This window comes from Hippoglossus stenolepis, chromosome 22 (genome assembly GCF_022539355.2).
Source record: "Hippoglossus stenolepis isolate QCI-W04-F060 chromosome 22, HSTE1.2, whole genome shotgun sequence".
NCBI lineage: Eukaryota > Metazoa > Chordata > Actinopteri > Pleuronectiformes > Pleuronectidae > Hippoglossus > Hippoglossus stenolepis.
In genome coordinates this window covers 8,798,324-8,814,768 of record NC_061504.1, presented here as the reverse complement: position 1 = coordinate 8,814,768, position 16,445 = coordinate 8,798,324, and the positions used below count along the sequence as shown (strand labels likewise).

Genomic DNA, 16,445 nt, shown 5'->3' with positions numbered 1-16,445 from the left:
CGGACTGCCTCCCCCAGCTCACCACGCCAACAACGTGCACATGGGGGTGTGTGTGTGTGTGTTTGTGTCTCTACAGACCTCTCTGGTAGTCTCATGCATGCTGAGATGCTAAATGTGTGCAGAACAATATGCTTTTCAATCAGACTAGGGTGGGGAAATATTTTTTAATGAGGTGATAAGCACCAGCTGTCCAATATGATACAATGGAGTCGAATGGTACGATTCCAGCACATTAACACACTGACACATGCTGAGTGTGCAAATGAGAACAATCCTTCAAACACTGAGCTGCACACGGCCACGCAGGGTCCTAAGGCTGGAGAGAAACAAACCACTTCAAAGTTCAAGGTCTGATTTATTCACTCAAGAAAGCATGAAAATTACAGTTCACCTGCACATTAAATGGAAGCAGAAAGAAAAAAACTTGACAACTCGACACAACTCATGAACATTAAAGGGAGGATATTATGCTTTTTCAGTTGTTCACCTTTCCTCCACAGTGTGTTAAGCTTAGGAAAAGATTAAAAGCCCAAAGTCTGAAGTAATAACCCAAATTAAAAATATGAACTGGTATATGTCTCCTTTTAAACTGGAAATATAGATCTGAAATCAAACCTCAAAGACAACTAATGGAAACCAGAAATCCCATCCTTGCTTCTACACTAGACTTAACTGACAATCATTAGGCAGCATAAGAAGCAGGTGTGCTTTAGCATCAAGTTTTATTTCATAAGCTGACATTCTGGTAACAAGATGTCGACTTCAGAGGGAATGGTAGTGTCTTACTTATTTATTGCTTCCTTCCTGCATACAAATGTATAAAAATATCAATTCCATAACTCACATATGTAACTTACAAGTGGGAGCTTTGCCATTTCCTGATTTCTCCCACCGCCATGTCATTCTTTGACATAGCTGCTGCTTAGGACCGTCAGTCTGTTTGTAAAGATGAAAATAAGTGGTCAATTATTCAGATTTCTTTCTGCACATGTTGTCGATGCCTGCAGCAAAACTGCAATCAGTGACTTTTTACACATTAATATCACAGCAAGGTTGAAACTGACAGAGAATCTGGGGACTTGTGAAGTGTTTGATTCGTGGAAAATGCATTGTCGGTGCAGTAATACTATATTTATTTTAAAAACCTCAACCCTTCACCGTTACATCTTTAAACAAGTCCTTCACTTCATATCTTATTGTTATCAGATATTCATCTGTATCGTGCAGCCGTCTCTTCTTCTCTGTCCTCTCCGCGGCCGTGTGGTTTTAGCTCGCTGCTCTCGTCCACACCTCTGACCGCCGGCCCTGCTGTTGTCGGCCTGTACCTGTGTGCGAGCTGACAGGGAGCCGACAAACAGTACAGCAGCAAACAAAGTGAAGTGGAGCGAGATAAGGAAGAGCCAACATCTACTTATCTCTTTGATTCTCTCTCTCTCTCTCCCCCTCACTCACTCTTTCTGTCTCTCCTAGTTTCTGTCGTCTCTGTCTGCTGCTTTTTATCACCCCTCTCACTGTTCTGCCGTCTTTATCTGTCCTTCACCTTCTTGCTCTCTGCCTCTTTCTGTCTTTGCCTTCCCGTTGCTCCCCACTCAGCACAAATCACATTTTGTCTGTACAGTACACAAGCTCGAGGCTGGTTGCAGGCGACACTGCAGCTTTCTCCAAGTCTCTTGACAGACACCTAAACACAAATAAAGGAAGCCATTATCCCAGTTGTACCTGCTCTGCTGAGAGAATCCACTTGATTTCACTTTGGAGAAGCGTTTTCCCTCACTTTACCCTTTTCATATAAATGTTACACCTTCAATTTTGTATTTTTTGGTCGACCAGCTCCTCAAGATAAAACTACAGATGCTGCTTTTGCTGGATTTAGTTTCATCATTTTTTCATCATGGTTTCCTCATCGTCAATGTGGACCTGACCGCTGTTTGGGCAGCTGCAGCCCGAAGCAATGAAATTATGGGGGGGTTTTTCTTCCTTTTTTTTTTTGCATTGGTGGTGGGTGAGGATCTTTTGCACTGATGTCATGTGATGTCTTTTTATCACCTGATGTCATTTAATACTCTTGCTGGAAGCGACGCATGCAACATGGAGTGTGTGTGTGTGTGTGTGTGTGTGTGTGTGTGTGTGTGTGTGTGTGTGTGTGTGTGTGTGTGTGTGTGTGTGTGTGTGTGTGTGTGTGTGTGTGTGTGTGTGTGTGTGTGTGTGTGTGTGTGTGTGTGTGTGTGTGTGTGTGTCTGCAGCTGAAGTGCATAATCTGTAATTTGATTCACGAGAGGCTGAAGTAAAGATTGATGTGAGTCACACATCCCCTTCTCTGAAGGACGGATGGTCGAGTGAGAATAGAGAGGATGTGGCGAGAGGTTGTGGTTTGAGTCAGAACGAGAGACCGATCGATGCGATGGGTTTCACTTGACACCCCCTGCTTTTAACCGTTGTACCTGGAAGAAGAAAAGCAGTAGTTTCTCTTTTTCTATCTTTCTTCCGTTTTGTTAGTGGAAGCTGCATCCTACTCTCCACTTATCTCTTGTTCAGCCTCTATCATTCACTCTCTACAAGTATCTCTTTCTTGCAGCTTTATCTCCGGCCTCACCCACACCTTTCCTTTCCTCTCCTCTTGCTGTGTATATTTGAGCCCTTCTCACCCCCCGCTCTGTGTTCCTCTCTGCAGGGTGGGAGGATGGCAAGGCACCAGTGTGAGTTCAACTGCTGCTGAAAATCAACACACTGCAGCTCAACGTCGTCAGTGTTAAGATTATCAGAGGGAGATGATGGCTGCTTTTGTCAGTCTGAGGTCTTGGTTTTAACAGAAACCTCAAGTAACCACAAGTTGGTAGGACTGGGTGATGTGGCTGAAACTATTATCAAGATGAAAATATTAATATTATCAGAGAATCATAAAAAAATCTGAGGTGGAAGATTACAACCGACGATGTGTTACACTTCCTCACTGTGTTTGCACGATGCATAAGCAATACATCAACATGCATTGGACATTTTTACTATATTGCTATTGATGAAATTTATTTTGCGATTATTACTATCATATAAGCAAGATGTCAGCGTTTGTATCCAGGATAGTTTGGCTTCATTTCTGGATAGTGGGAGGATGTGGAGGCACATTGTCCTAAAATATAGGACAATGGAACTGTTATTTATACCCCAACCCACTGCAGGTGCAACCTGTTGAGCACTCAATATTTTACTTATGTAACAAAACAAATTTTTCATTTCCATGATCATCACTAACACATAGCCATATAGCAACTCTTGAGGGTCTATTAACAGGCATAAATACACTGGAATTAAAAGCTGGTGGCAACTTGGCAGTGGTCATCTTGTCCTCCAGGGAGAGTTGATGTCAAGTCACCACTTTTTTTGGGGGGGGGGCAAGAATTACATTCAACCCATTCCCAGGAGGTGAAGTTTCCCTTATACTATCCTGCAGCATCCTGAGTTACAAAAGACATGAACTCTGTAAAATAGGATTAAAGAGGATGATTGGGATAAAGAAGTGTTTTTCTGCCGTTTCACTGCTTAATTATTTAGATATCACAGATACAAAGACAGAAATATTACAATTCTACACAAGAGGGGAAATCTGACACATTTATATGGTTGAGATAAAACCTCCCAAGAGGATTATAATAATTATCACATCTCTACTTCGGCAGCAGTGGGCTATCTAATGCCGCAATTTAGCTAGCTTTGAAACTAGGTGCACACGCACACGCACAGTCAGATTAATGTCTGCGAATGAAGTGAGGTTTTATCGCACTGACCTATATTTTTATTTAATCTTGGTCATTTATGATTTCTCCTGCTCAGGCCAGTAGGACAGACTGAAGGTTTGTGTTTCTGTATTTTATGAATAAGGCAAAAAGCTAACCAAGTCTTGGCTTGTAACCAGGTTCCTGGTGGTTCCTAAAAAGTATTAAAATGTCTTAGACTCAGGTTGGATTGGGTCTTTATTATTTTAGGCCTGTCACTGCTAAAGTTCACAGCAAAAAATGTCTCTAACCTGAAAAAGAGGAAGATATATATATATATATATATATGGATTCTAACAAACATAAATGTGTATTTATTATCACTTTTCGTGCGTATTTCGTGCGTATTTCCATCACAAATTTGTTCTTACTTTTCAGGTGGTCTTAAAAGTTTAAAATTTACACCCTGAGTAAACATCCTAATGAAAAAGCTATTGGGATAAAAAGACTGTGCTTTTTCTTTATTTCTATGTTAAATTGAGAAACTCAGTGTGTATCTGCGTGCGTGGATGTGTTTACAGCAGCAGTCTCCTCAGTGATCATCGTGTTGGCGGAGATGCGGAGCTGAAAGCAGCAGGAGTTCATAGCAGTTTATAGACACGTTCTCTTTTTAATAAGTGGCTGTGCATCTCACCTGCACACTTTGTATTTGCTTTAGAGCTCTTTCACCAGTCTGATAGTTAGGCAGAGGATTCCACATTCAGTATCTGACACTGAGACATTGCTGAAATGTTATTGAGGCCTGAGCCACACTTTTTGTCACGCAGCTATTAAAAAAACAGAAAACATAATAACTTTCCTCACCCAACTCCGCTCTGAAAGGTTCTGCTCCGGCGGGATGATTCGAACGAGGGGTTATTGTTGCTAGTGAGCGGTTTTGTGATGGTGCTTCTCTGCACATACAAAGGCGGCAAAAGGAACCTGGCGGGCCGGCGATGGAGATGGAGGAGGCGAAATGAAAGCCGTTCCTCCTGGGTGATTCCGCCAGCCTGGCTTTTGTCTGTGCTGCCTATCAGACCCTTACATCCACACGTGTGTTTTCGTCTGTTTCTGTGTGCAGCAACTGCCAAGTTGATTCCTGTACAAGGCCCTTTCAGCACCGCTATGCCTTCAGATACCTGCATGTTCTCGACTTCCTGTCGCCGACCCCTTTTGATTACCCTGCTTTCAAATGCCTTTTCCCAAGCTCAACCGGAAAAATCCCCTTTTCGCAGATGCACAAGAGTGCACACACGCTGACTTAATGTCTTTTAGCGACACTACAGCTGTCAGATACTTCCTCTGCTCCGTCACATTCTTGTGAGTTTGTGCCTGCATGTGTGCGCTCCATATATATGCATAAACACGTCTCTGTGGTTTGGGTTTTCTTACTGTACAAGATCCGTGAGTGTGTCCTTGTGTGTTGCTAACCACACTCACCCTCTCGCTGGCTTAAATTTACAAGGTGGTGGGACACATACAGTATTAAGGCATGACGTGGAGGAATTTTAGCTTATTTTCTTTTTTCTTTACCACATAGAAATAAAAATGGCTGAAGCCTTTGATTAGGAAAACAGTGTCCATGAAGTTGGCTAAGTGAAAACATAGCTGAGCTGGTTTTGGTCTCAGCAGGAATGTTTTAGTCACATTGCTGGAATAAAAGGCAGTTTTTGGTTTGGCAACTGACTGTAATGCTTCTGGACAGTGTGATGCAGAATGTTCTGCGAGAGGAAGTGAAGAGCGTCTGTGTGTTAGAGAGAAAGAAACAGGATAAAAACAGATTTTCACTTCCCCTCCGTTTATCACTTCTCTTGCCTTCCTCAGAATCAACCCATCCATCTTTTTTCCCCCCTGAATCTAAGCATCCTCAGAAATGTGCATTTGCATGTGTGACTGAGTGCGTTTCGTAACACTCACACATATATTCCCACACACCAATGAAATATTCATGATCCTTACATTTGGCAGCGGTGGAGGCCAGTGGAGCTCCACCAGTTGCCGTGTTGTCAGATTAGCATATTAATGATATAAATGCTGTATAATTAACATGTGGGAGTGGATTACACACATGAATCATTGTCAGATCATTTGGGGAGAAGAAAGGGTCAGGCTAATGAGGTTAGAAAGCACACTGAGTGCTTTGAACGGAATTCGATTTGGTGAAAAAAACATTTTTTAGGGCTTTGAGATAGAAATCAGTTGTTTCATGCTTATTCTCTCTTACTTTAAAGGCGAGGTCTCGATAAATTAGAGTCTAGCAGCAACATAACATTGAGCTTTCATCGCAGGCTGTACCTGCCTCACTCAGCCGTTTCTGTTTTGAAGGAGCGCGGTGTGTTCTTGAAGGAGGAGGCTCGGCGTTCTCTTTACCCACGGCTCGTGGCAGTGTTTGCCCTCGTAAGAAGCTTAGACGGAGCGACGAGCAAACCAAACGTAACGCGGGCTGACAGGCCACGACTCCAAGTGGCAGCCTAAAACACATGTAAGCCTAATCCAAGCCAGTAGGCTTTCAAGGGATCTCGACTGGTTCGATGCGCTCGCAAACCAGCAAGCGCCGAATCGAGCACAAATGGATTAGAGCGAGGTGAGAGTGCATTACAGAGATCGAAATGCAACCTCTGACCTCAAGTCCCCATGTGGACACAGTTGCTGTCAGTTGATAAATAGACTATTTGCTCTCAGCGCAGTTGGGTTAGATATCTTGGTTATGGCTGCAACAAGTTATTGTTTTCATTATAGATGATGCTAGCACTGTTTGCAATAATCACCTCCTGCCAAGAAGGTTATGTTCTCTGTCCATCTGTTTGTTGGTTGCTTTGTATGTTTGTCTGTTTGTTTGTAAGCAAGTAGGAATTCCATGAAACTTGGTGGAAGGATGCGATGCAATTTCGGTGTGGATTTGGATCAGTGGGTTAGATCCAGAATCCAGACAATTCCACAGTTTTCTTTGGGAATAATTCTGGATATTGAAGGGAAAAAAATTGAACTTGTAGCGGGAACTGAGATTTATGAGTCTGTGTAATTTGGTGATGTGTGATTGAATTTAATGGGAGTGTTGGGCCTAGCGGAGGTTAGCGCTCTACTGAGTGTGTGCAGGATACTTCAGGGAAAAAGGGAAAACAACATTTTTTTCAACAAAAGATGTATACGTTTGATATTTTTCTGACTAAAGTGTTTTGTATTGTACTTCAATAAATAAGTTTTGACTAAAATTGTGATTTAACCTCACTGTTTCAAGTGCTGGTCCTTGTTTTGTGCCAACTGTGACCTCTGCACCATCATCTCTTGGTGGCATTCTCAAGTGGAGTGATGGATATGTTTGTTGCCCCGTGAAGCCCCAGTGACACAACGCATCAGTGTCAAACCACTAACGCTCCGCCAGAAACCCTCTTGAGTATTATTTTAGCTTCTGTAACTGCTCTCTTCTCCTCTGTTGATGCTTCTGTCAGTCTCTATTCCCTCATCCCTCGTTTTCTCTCGAGGAAATTGACAGCGTGGATTGTTCTTACCCAGCCTCTCTGGCTCCTCGTCAGCGTGCTTCTGTCCGTTATCCGTGTGTACATTGCTCTTCCGGGCTACCGCCTTTTGTGTAAAGTCTATTTGAGGAATGATGGTCTGGTTAAGAATAGCAGCGTCCTCGCCATGACCCAGTGGGCTAGTGTCGCATAGAATCAGACTGTGGGGATTTTTGTGTCTCTAAAATGACATGAGTTTTGCCATTTGGTTGTTGAAATGTTGATCATGTGGAAACTTGGTCTAACACATTCAATAGAGTGTGTGTGTGTGTGTGTGTGTGTGTGTGTGTGTGTGTGTGTGTGTGTGTGTGTGTGTGTGTGTGTGTGTGTGTGTGTGTGTGTGTGTGTGTGTGTGTGTGTGTGTGTGTGTGTGTGTGTGTGTGTGTTAATTTTATCCAAGTTTTATCAGGTCTGCAGTGTTCGCAAAAGGATATTCATGCACCAGTAGCATCTAGAGCTCAATCAATATGGATCTTTGCGGGCCATCGCTTTTTTTAAATGTTCCGATACCCCGATACTGATTCCAGTACCTAGACTCTGCTCTGATACCTGTGCATTTAAAACAATGTAACTTTCAATGTTGTATGGCCTGTTAGTAGTGCTATAATTTGCGTACTTTCCATTGCCCAACCCAGCATTTTCATTAGTATCTGAGACATTTACGATGCTGGTATCGGAACATAAATTCAATGTACAATTTTAACATGCATCCAAATCGTTTTTTGATATTGGCACACATCTGCAAACATAGACACAGATACCAATATGTCCATGAAAGGCTCACATCAGTGTGTTTTATTGGCCAATCAACAAATTGGCCGGGCGTTCGTTGCATCCGCTGAGACTTGCCACGTTTGTGTGACCTTTGGATTTTTTTTATAGGATTTTGTACTTTGTGTCAACTGTGTGATCGAACAGCCATAAATGACGTCTTTTCCACCCTTTTTACACCCTGCAATCAAGGCAAATGGGGCAAAACAACAACAAATCAATTCCCTCAAGAGTGAACACCTCTCCCGTCTCCTCGGCTGTTGGCCAGTCCGAGCATGTTGACGGACAAGACAGTCCGAGCCAGACGGATGACAGGCAGTTAGGGACAGACGAACAGACAGCAGCTGGCTTGTGGATCGACAGGCGGGAAGCTTTCATTTCACAGCAGCAAAAAAAAGAAAGAAAGAAAGAAAGGCGACTCGCAACTGAATAATTTAGTTCACTGCAGCTGGGAAAGTCACTTGGATAATTCATGCATTGGGCACACAGTGAGTATAAGTGTGTTTGCTGTGATTGCTACGGTGTGTGCGTGAGTGATTGGGCTTTGAATGAAATCCAGAAAGTGGCCAAGTTTTGCGTTTCACTATGTGTGTGTGTGTGCGCAAGTGGTTGCTCTTTGAATGAATTACAAAGTCAGATGTGACACTTGTGACAAATCCCTTGTAGAGATAGTGTTTCTGCAGCTTGAGGGATAACAAGGAGTTGGGCGAAGCTTCAACGTGAAATGCAAAAGGATGCAGACTAACACAGACACACACACACACATTTATAGCGTAACAGGCAGCACAGAGGGGTCGAGCTGCCGTTTTATTTCATCAGCAGACCCAATGTCAACATGAGAGAGTGGGTGGGTGGGTAATTCAGCTGAATGTGCTCTGGCAGTCAACCTCTGATTTGCGGCTCTTTTAAGTGCAACATGCTGCGGTTTATTAAAACTGTATCTAACAGTTTTTATTAAAGCAATTTTGTAAAGTAGGAACAGCAATTTTAAGAAATTTCACCCAAAATCGAATTCCCCAACACAAAAGGTCAAATGTTTTTTTGTTGTTGTTTGAAACCAGGAATATTCAGTAAATGCTTCTGATACAATAGTGAAGTAAAAATAGGGGTTGCATTTTGGGGGATTTTCAAATTAAAAGCTCTGGAGCCATGTCCCCAAGGAAGCCAACTCAACTAAATGTTTTGGATTGGTTGAATAGTGTAGAACGGTGTGTCTTCAAATGCAGCATCTTTATCTGCTCTCCAGTCCATGAAATCTAACCTCAGTGTCCACAGTCCCTGCACTCATGGTCTCTGGGTGCATCTCACTGTCCTTAAACTGTTTTGGATTAAATAAAATCCCTTTCCAGCGAGGGGGTAATTTCCTCATTGCTGTTTGGAACGGTGCATTCAGGTACACTGGACAATCCCTGCAGGCAGAGGAGATGAAATCCTCTCTGCACACTCCAGCTGTGACAGGATCCCTCTCAGTTCTGCATGACAGGGACTCTTGTTATATTTATGGTTCCAATCCAAATCCGAGTGAAGCTGTCTTTTCCCTCTGTGTGTGTGTGTGTGTGTGTGTGTGTGTCCATGTGTGAATGCATGTCTCTGTGGGTCCATGTGTGCTCGCATACATTGCTTTTTTAAATAGGCCACTTGTGTGAGTCCTGTGTAAGAGCTTGTGTAGACATTTCTACAGTGTGTGTGTTGGTGTGTGTGTGTGTAAATGGCCATCAGAGGTCAGCAGTTGACATATCGGTGTGTACATGTAGGTTTAAGTGTGTGGGTTAACTCATCTTGTGTGTGTGCATCAGGCTACGGTGTGTGTGTGTGTGTGTGTGTGTGTGTGTGTGTGTGTGTGTCAGTGCTACATGAAGAGTTGTCAGCTGACACTCTCTGCTCATGACTATTACATTCTCACGGCTCAATGTACCACTCAATGCTAATGGACCCTCAGCATCACTGCCCCTGCTTCTTTACTTCTTCTCCTTTATATTTCAGGTTTTTCATTTTTTATTCAACATTGATTCAAAACCTGTATAATCTTCAATCTCAGCCGACAACTTTTGGGCCACACATTACTTGACGTGCTGGTTTGGTCATATGAGAAATGTATGGAACCAAAGTTCATGCATCTTGGATTTGGGCTGATGAAGTTTGAACTTTTTGGAAAGACAGGGTCACAAAGAAATGGTTCTCTTATCTCATCTCCAGCTCCATGTATCTTTACCTTATGCAATCCTCAATCTACAAAATAACATTATTATGAGTGATTATATTAGCTAAAGTTAAATTGAAAAACAAGTTATTTTGTTAAATTGGTCACATTTTCTCCAAAGTTATTATATCATCTTTATTTTTCAGTCATTGCTGAGATTTTACAATCACACTAATTCCTTACAATGTCGTCGAACCACAATGACCAGTGCATGGTCAGGCACATGGAAAATACCAGTGTCCCACTTCCAGTTTGCAGCATTCCAGCTTTTAACTATATTTTGGGACAGTTTATCAAAAGCCTTGTGTTTCCGTGTCAAAGATATCTTTTAGTCACGTGTATGGGTCAAGCATCCTAAACCCTGGATTCCCTGGGTTGGCTGAGGATGACTCGATAGCAGGCTGTTCCCTCCACGTGTTTAACCCATGTGTTTGTGTTCAGGATGCAAGGAGTTGTGCTGCATCTCTGCAAAACGCAAATGTTTGGATCAATGTGTCTGTCCTCACAACCCTTCAGAAGGTTTATGTTTTTTTACTTAAAATACTCTTTAAATAGAAGGTCAACATCGTTTATTCCGTGTTAGTCTGAATGTATTCATGCATACTTTGTGTATCACTGCAGTTCTGAGTTTCTGCAGAAGAGCAGGGATGTTTTATAAGCTTTCATTTTACTTCACCTACACAGAATATCGATTGCACCTCCTCTCTCAAAGTTATTTTTTCATCTAGCATTTTGTTTTGTATCTTTGACTTATTCTGGCTTAGGACCTTTTGCTGACGCTACATAACCGAGCTCGAACATTTTACAAAAAATACAAAACCTCACGTGGGTGTTTTTTGTGCCTCTTCTCGTTGCAGTGCTGGCCAGTTTCCGGGGGACTGTCCAGCATGGCCTCCCACTGGAGATTGGAGACACAGTGCAGATCCTGGAGAAATGTGAAGGTACGTTGCACATTTAGTATTTGTATGTTACCCTACAATTAGCTGCTTTATGTGAGGAAACTAAATGAAACGTAATAGAATCGTACATATAATAAAAGTAACTGCTTTCAATTGAGGAGAGAAGTGAGGGGGCACTGACACACTTTTCATGTGAAAGCTTTCACACATAATAGGTACAGGCATGCACACACGCTGTGCATGGTTACATGTTCACACTCATTACACACATACATTGATCCACAGATTTAAGCACGCAACCATGAGTGCAACTACTGTAACTTCACCTGGTGGGGTTCCACTGAGATAACACACTTCTCACATTTGTTACTGAGGCGCGTCGTGGTGGAGCGTGCACACAAAGTGAGCAGCACCGTGTCTGTGGAAACTCACCTTTGTAACCATTTCCTGCACCACGGGGCTGGCTGCGTTTCCCGCCTTCCTGCCCACACAGTGTCTGTTTTTCTCCTACACATGCTTTCTCACTCTCCTTCACTGTCTCTCCCCATGTATGTTAATGTTTTCTTTCTCCTTCTGTATCAGAGAGTAAATGATTTAAGTAATGATTTTGATTATATTACATTTTTAGAAAGGAGCAAGAGTGGTGATCATAATGCATTAGAGGATCAAATTTGAGTTTTTGATTTCTTATAATTGTTTTGTCCTTGACCTTTGACACGCACACGCACACCTCCCTCTTCCGGAGCTTTTGACACACTCCGTCTCACTTCCTGTTCAGAGGCAGAAGCCCACGCTCCCACTGAGAGCATCAGGCAGTAAGTCAGGCAGTCGTGCAGCCTGCCAGCTTGAGGGATGTGATATTGCGGTAAAAGGGGAAGTATACAATAGCACAGCCAGTGGAATGCTTGGCCTAGAAGGCAGGAACAAAATGTGAATCCTGCCAGCAGCAGCAGAAGCAGTGAGGACGCTGAGAGGTGGGCTGCTGACAACACAGGAGACAGACTAATGACTTTACCTCGTGTTGACACTGTTGACACGTCAAAACACAGGAGCATTCTGAGTGAAGGTGACTTCAACATGTCGCTCCTGTCTGAAAACACACCCCAGTAATTCATTTTTGACCTGACCTGTCATTGAGCTCTAAGTTGTGCTGTTGTTTAGAACAGTATTTAGAACATAGTGGATATTACATAATTTTTTTATATAATTGAAACTTGTAGGCCACGTATGACAATTTATTGACACCCTGTCTACGCTCATGTGGTAATTATGTTCCTCTGTGTTTGAGCCTCTCGTCCACATGTTAACAGTGTTGGAAGTCATTAGAACTGAGATTTTCCAACACCTTCCAAGGTGCAGATTATCTTGTAGTAAGTGTAGTGAAAGTATTGTACCTCAGACTGTCATTCGGCCTATTGGAGGAGGTTGTTTACTGGTTTCTGTGAAAATAATATTGATTTAAGATCAGCATCACACACATGTCACGTAACAGCAGTGACTGGGGGTCCACGGCAAGTTTCATCCACTGAAATTATCCTGATATATTCTTGAAACATGTCTGATATCTTTCCAAGACATTTATCTTATGTTGTTCTTTCACATGACTAAGTAGTAGTGTCAAAAAAGGCTCTGTCAAAGTATTCCAAGGGACAAACTGTACATAAGGGGGTCCCAGGAATATTGTCTATCTTGTAGGAAAAACTCTGCCGTAGTGTATATGTTTGAACCCGTGGTTGAGAATAACTGCTTTTAAACATTGATCAGTTTTTACAACCTACTGATCTACTGCAGATGTGTTCCCTCCTTGACCCACATAAAAACCTCGCAGAGAGCTACCACAGCGTTTGACCTCTGCTACTGAAAAATTGACTCATCTAGGAAATACTGAGCTTACGTTCCACAGCGCAGACCCAGACACATTACGAGATGCTATTCTAACTGTGCATGTCTCGAAACAAATCAGAAAAACACTGCCTTAGTCACAGATGCTTTGCTATATTAGACTCATCCAATACATTTGAGCTATTTAGTGAGTGCTGTTATCTGGTGGGACTTTCAATGACTGGAACCATGGAATGAGCTTTATATCACATGTTTGGGGAAAAAGCATGAGCTCCAAGCCTCCATTGTAATTAAATTAGGTTGTTGCAGTCAGTGTTGGGATTTGCTGAAGCGTCAAGAACGTACTAATTTGGCTTGAGCTAAGATTGGAATGTGTGAGCGTATGCAAGCCACAGCTTTTACACTTCTTCTTCTGTGTTTCTCCTCACCTGCGAGAGGACATGTCATAGTGAGGTTTACAGAGCGTGCAGTGGCTTTGTGTGTCTATTTATTCTTCGTTGCATTAGCTTGTGGTCACTACATACACAGCTTGTGAAAAAACAAGTTGCTATTTAACAACATTTAGCTCTGACACAGAACAAACACACATGATGCCTCTCTCTGAATAAAAATGGGCAGATATATCGGCCTTGATGCTGCGATATGAAGGCTTTTATTTTACAGAGTGAACAATGCAGAAAAGATGTGCATTTATTTTTTAACAGTTTACGTTAATCAAAAGTTCAGTATCAGAACATTTTCAGTCCCTAATATCAGAATCGGCGCCCGAAAATCAATATCAGACGGGCTCTGGTGCAATATTTATAGTGACATACTTGAAATTAAAGTGGTGCTTTTTTCTCTGCAGGCTGGTACCGAGGATTCATCTTGAAGAATCCTAATATCAAGGTGAGTTAAACAACTCTTTGCAGTGTGTGTGTGTGTTTGCATGTTTTGTCATACACACCAATTCAACTCTTACTCTACTTTTTAATGAATGCTGTATAAACTGAAAACAGAAACGAGGATTTCAAACTAAAAGTCTCCCTCAGGGCCATCATTATTTGCCACAGCTGGAAATGTTATCACCTCAGACACGTCAATGACACATTTCATCAGCTAAACTTTTATTGATGGTTATCATATTTGTTTGTCAGTCGCTTCAACCACACATTTTAGTCTGGTAACAACGCTCAGCATGTGTGTTTCATCGGCTGCTTGTGGTTATAGCTTCCATCCCTTCATATCTTCAGTTTGGATCTGAACCTCACACGCACACGATCCATCCTCACACGTGTTTTGCATTATTTTGCCCGGGAACAATTTTTATTTCGAGCTGTGAGGGCGTGCACAGACTGTGCCTGAGTCACTCGCCTGTTAGTTTCTTTGCACCCATTCATGGTTGGTAATGTTCATATAACACCTGTGCTTCTCCTGTAGTTAGACAGTTCATAAGGTTTATTCGTAGGTTTGGTCTTGTTATTAGGCCTCTGCGGAGGTTGTTGGCATCATTTAATTCCCACAACAGCTTCAACCTGAGCAGAGGCCTCATCAGCCCCAGTGAGTTGAAACACGTGGGCGTTCAGGGCCTTTCTTGGAAAATTGTCTAATAACAGCCATTTCTCATTGACATGTCATAGCAGAAAATTCACATTTACATATAACTAAATAGGTTATGGTTAAGTTCCCTTTTAACAACATCAATAGGCCCATTCTCACAAATCATTAATTGACCTCAACAGACTTTATATAATTTAATTTCCTCTATCATTGTTGTATCATGATTTTTATGAAAAGAATAGAATGATACAATAATCCCCCTCTAACAGGAACAGAAGTTTCCTCTACTCGGTTGAGCAAACACCATATGTGTGAAGATATGAATTACTTCCAGTCGGTAGCTGTCGAAACCAGTTCTGCATTTAAGGTTCTTTCAAACAGTTTACTGTTCATAATAAATGATACAGTCCTTCATAAGCTGTTTTCAAACATGCACTGAAGTCCAGACATTTTCCGGAGGGGCAAATGTCCGAGACTGTTCCTCTTGGCATTTTACATATCTTCTCTGATACGTAAAATGCCACATGACACACTGTCAGAGTGGAAAAGTTCGGAAGTCTTACTTCATGCCCTGTCTCCTACATGCTCTACTCAGGCCCCACCCCTCATCTGAATGTTACGGCCATTATCCTGTTGTTTTGAACGCCTCTGACCCGGCTGCATTCTTCATTTGTGAAAGGCAAACTCACAATCTGATTGTTGACAATTTAATGTGATCAATAAACTATTAGCATGACAAATAGCTGCAGAGAAGAATGCCAAAAGTCAAGTGAATGACAGCTTCTTCAACTAAAAAAAAATCAAACTCCATAAATGTTTTCAATAAAAAAACCTTTCCTGCTCAAAAACCAACCAGTTAAACCCAGTATAATAATTTCTGCTAATTAAGCTGCACATCTCATGCACAAAACACACACTGCACAGCACAAACAAATGGAAGACGAGTGACATGAGCTCAAAGTGTGACTGGCAGTCGCTTGTGGAGTAAAGCGTCAAGTGTGTGTCTGTTGCATTTATCCAGAGATACTTAAACATAAGTTCCACTTTGATATCCACAAGTCAGTGGGGAGCAGGAGGGAGTTTATTAACGGAACACACACACACACACACTTTCATCTTTTTTTGTCTCCTGAATCCCATTGCTCTGTGCTTTTATCTCTTTTTCAGCTCCTTCTTTTAACCCACAAACACACTCTATGCACTTTATTGATCACATGCATCATTTCCACATAAACAGTTAAACTCCAATGCTGCAGGAAGGCGGGATCATTTGAAGCACTTCTCAATAACCTGTTTACCTTCTTCCCAAAGGGGATCTTCCCTTCGAGTTACATCCACTTGAAAAATGCCCACGTCAAGAATAAAGGGTGAGTAATGTTCCTTTTTCTTTTTTCATTTATGTGTGTGCAGGCTGTGAAAAAAAGGTTTTATCCGTTTCCTTTTTGCAGGCAATTTGAGACGGTCACCCCCGTCGAAGACTCCGTCATCACAGAGATGACTTCGACGTTGCGAGACTGGGGTGCCATGTGGAAACAGCTCTACGTGGTAAGAATGCTCTGACACACTCACACACGCACAGGCACACGCACACAGATTCAAATAGCAATTCTGCTTTAGCGAAACCGCCTTTTTTTTGCGTTTCTCACGAAGGGAATTTATCTGGCCCTGGGTAATTTAAATGCTACAAACAGTCAAAGCTTTTTTCGTGCACACTCATTGGTGAGATTGATTGTGTTTGTGGCCTATTAAGCTATCTGGGGTGCTGATTAAATTGAGCTGATGAATACTCGCGGATCAAAGTGCATAAATTTCAGGCAAAGAAGCAGCAGGACATTGAAGCTAATTTGCACCAATCCATTTCGAAGTCTCTGTCTGCTTCTCTGTCTGGGTCGCCCGCTTCTTCTCGAACTCTTCAGCTTTCTCCTGTTTG

At 42.2% G+C, this 16,445-nt stretch overlaps 1 protein-coding gene across 6 annotated transcripts in view; it reads left to right on the top strand.

Moving 5' to 3' along the window:
* The window catches only part of dock4b (dedicator of cytokinesis 4b), a 110,854-nt gene that overhangs the window by 18,041 nt on the left and 76,368 nt on the right, over positions 1-16,445 (top strand). For all 6 annotated transcript variants that reach the window (XM_035147981.2, XM_035147977.2, XM_035147983.2 and 3 more), the window contains exons 2-5: positions 11,093-11,176; positions 13,824-13,864; positions 15,827-15,882; positions 15,964-16,060. In XM_035147981.2, the coding sequence (XP_035003872.1) occupies positions 11,093-11,176; positions 13,824-13,864; positions 15,827-15,882; positions 15,964-16,060 (278 nt within the window). The remainder of the gene's footprint in view (positions 1-11,092; positions 11,177-13,823; positions 13,865-15,826; positions 15,883-15,963; positions 16,061-16,445) is intronic.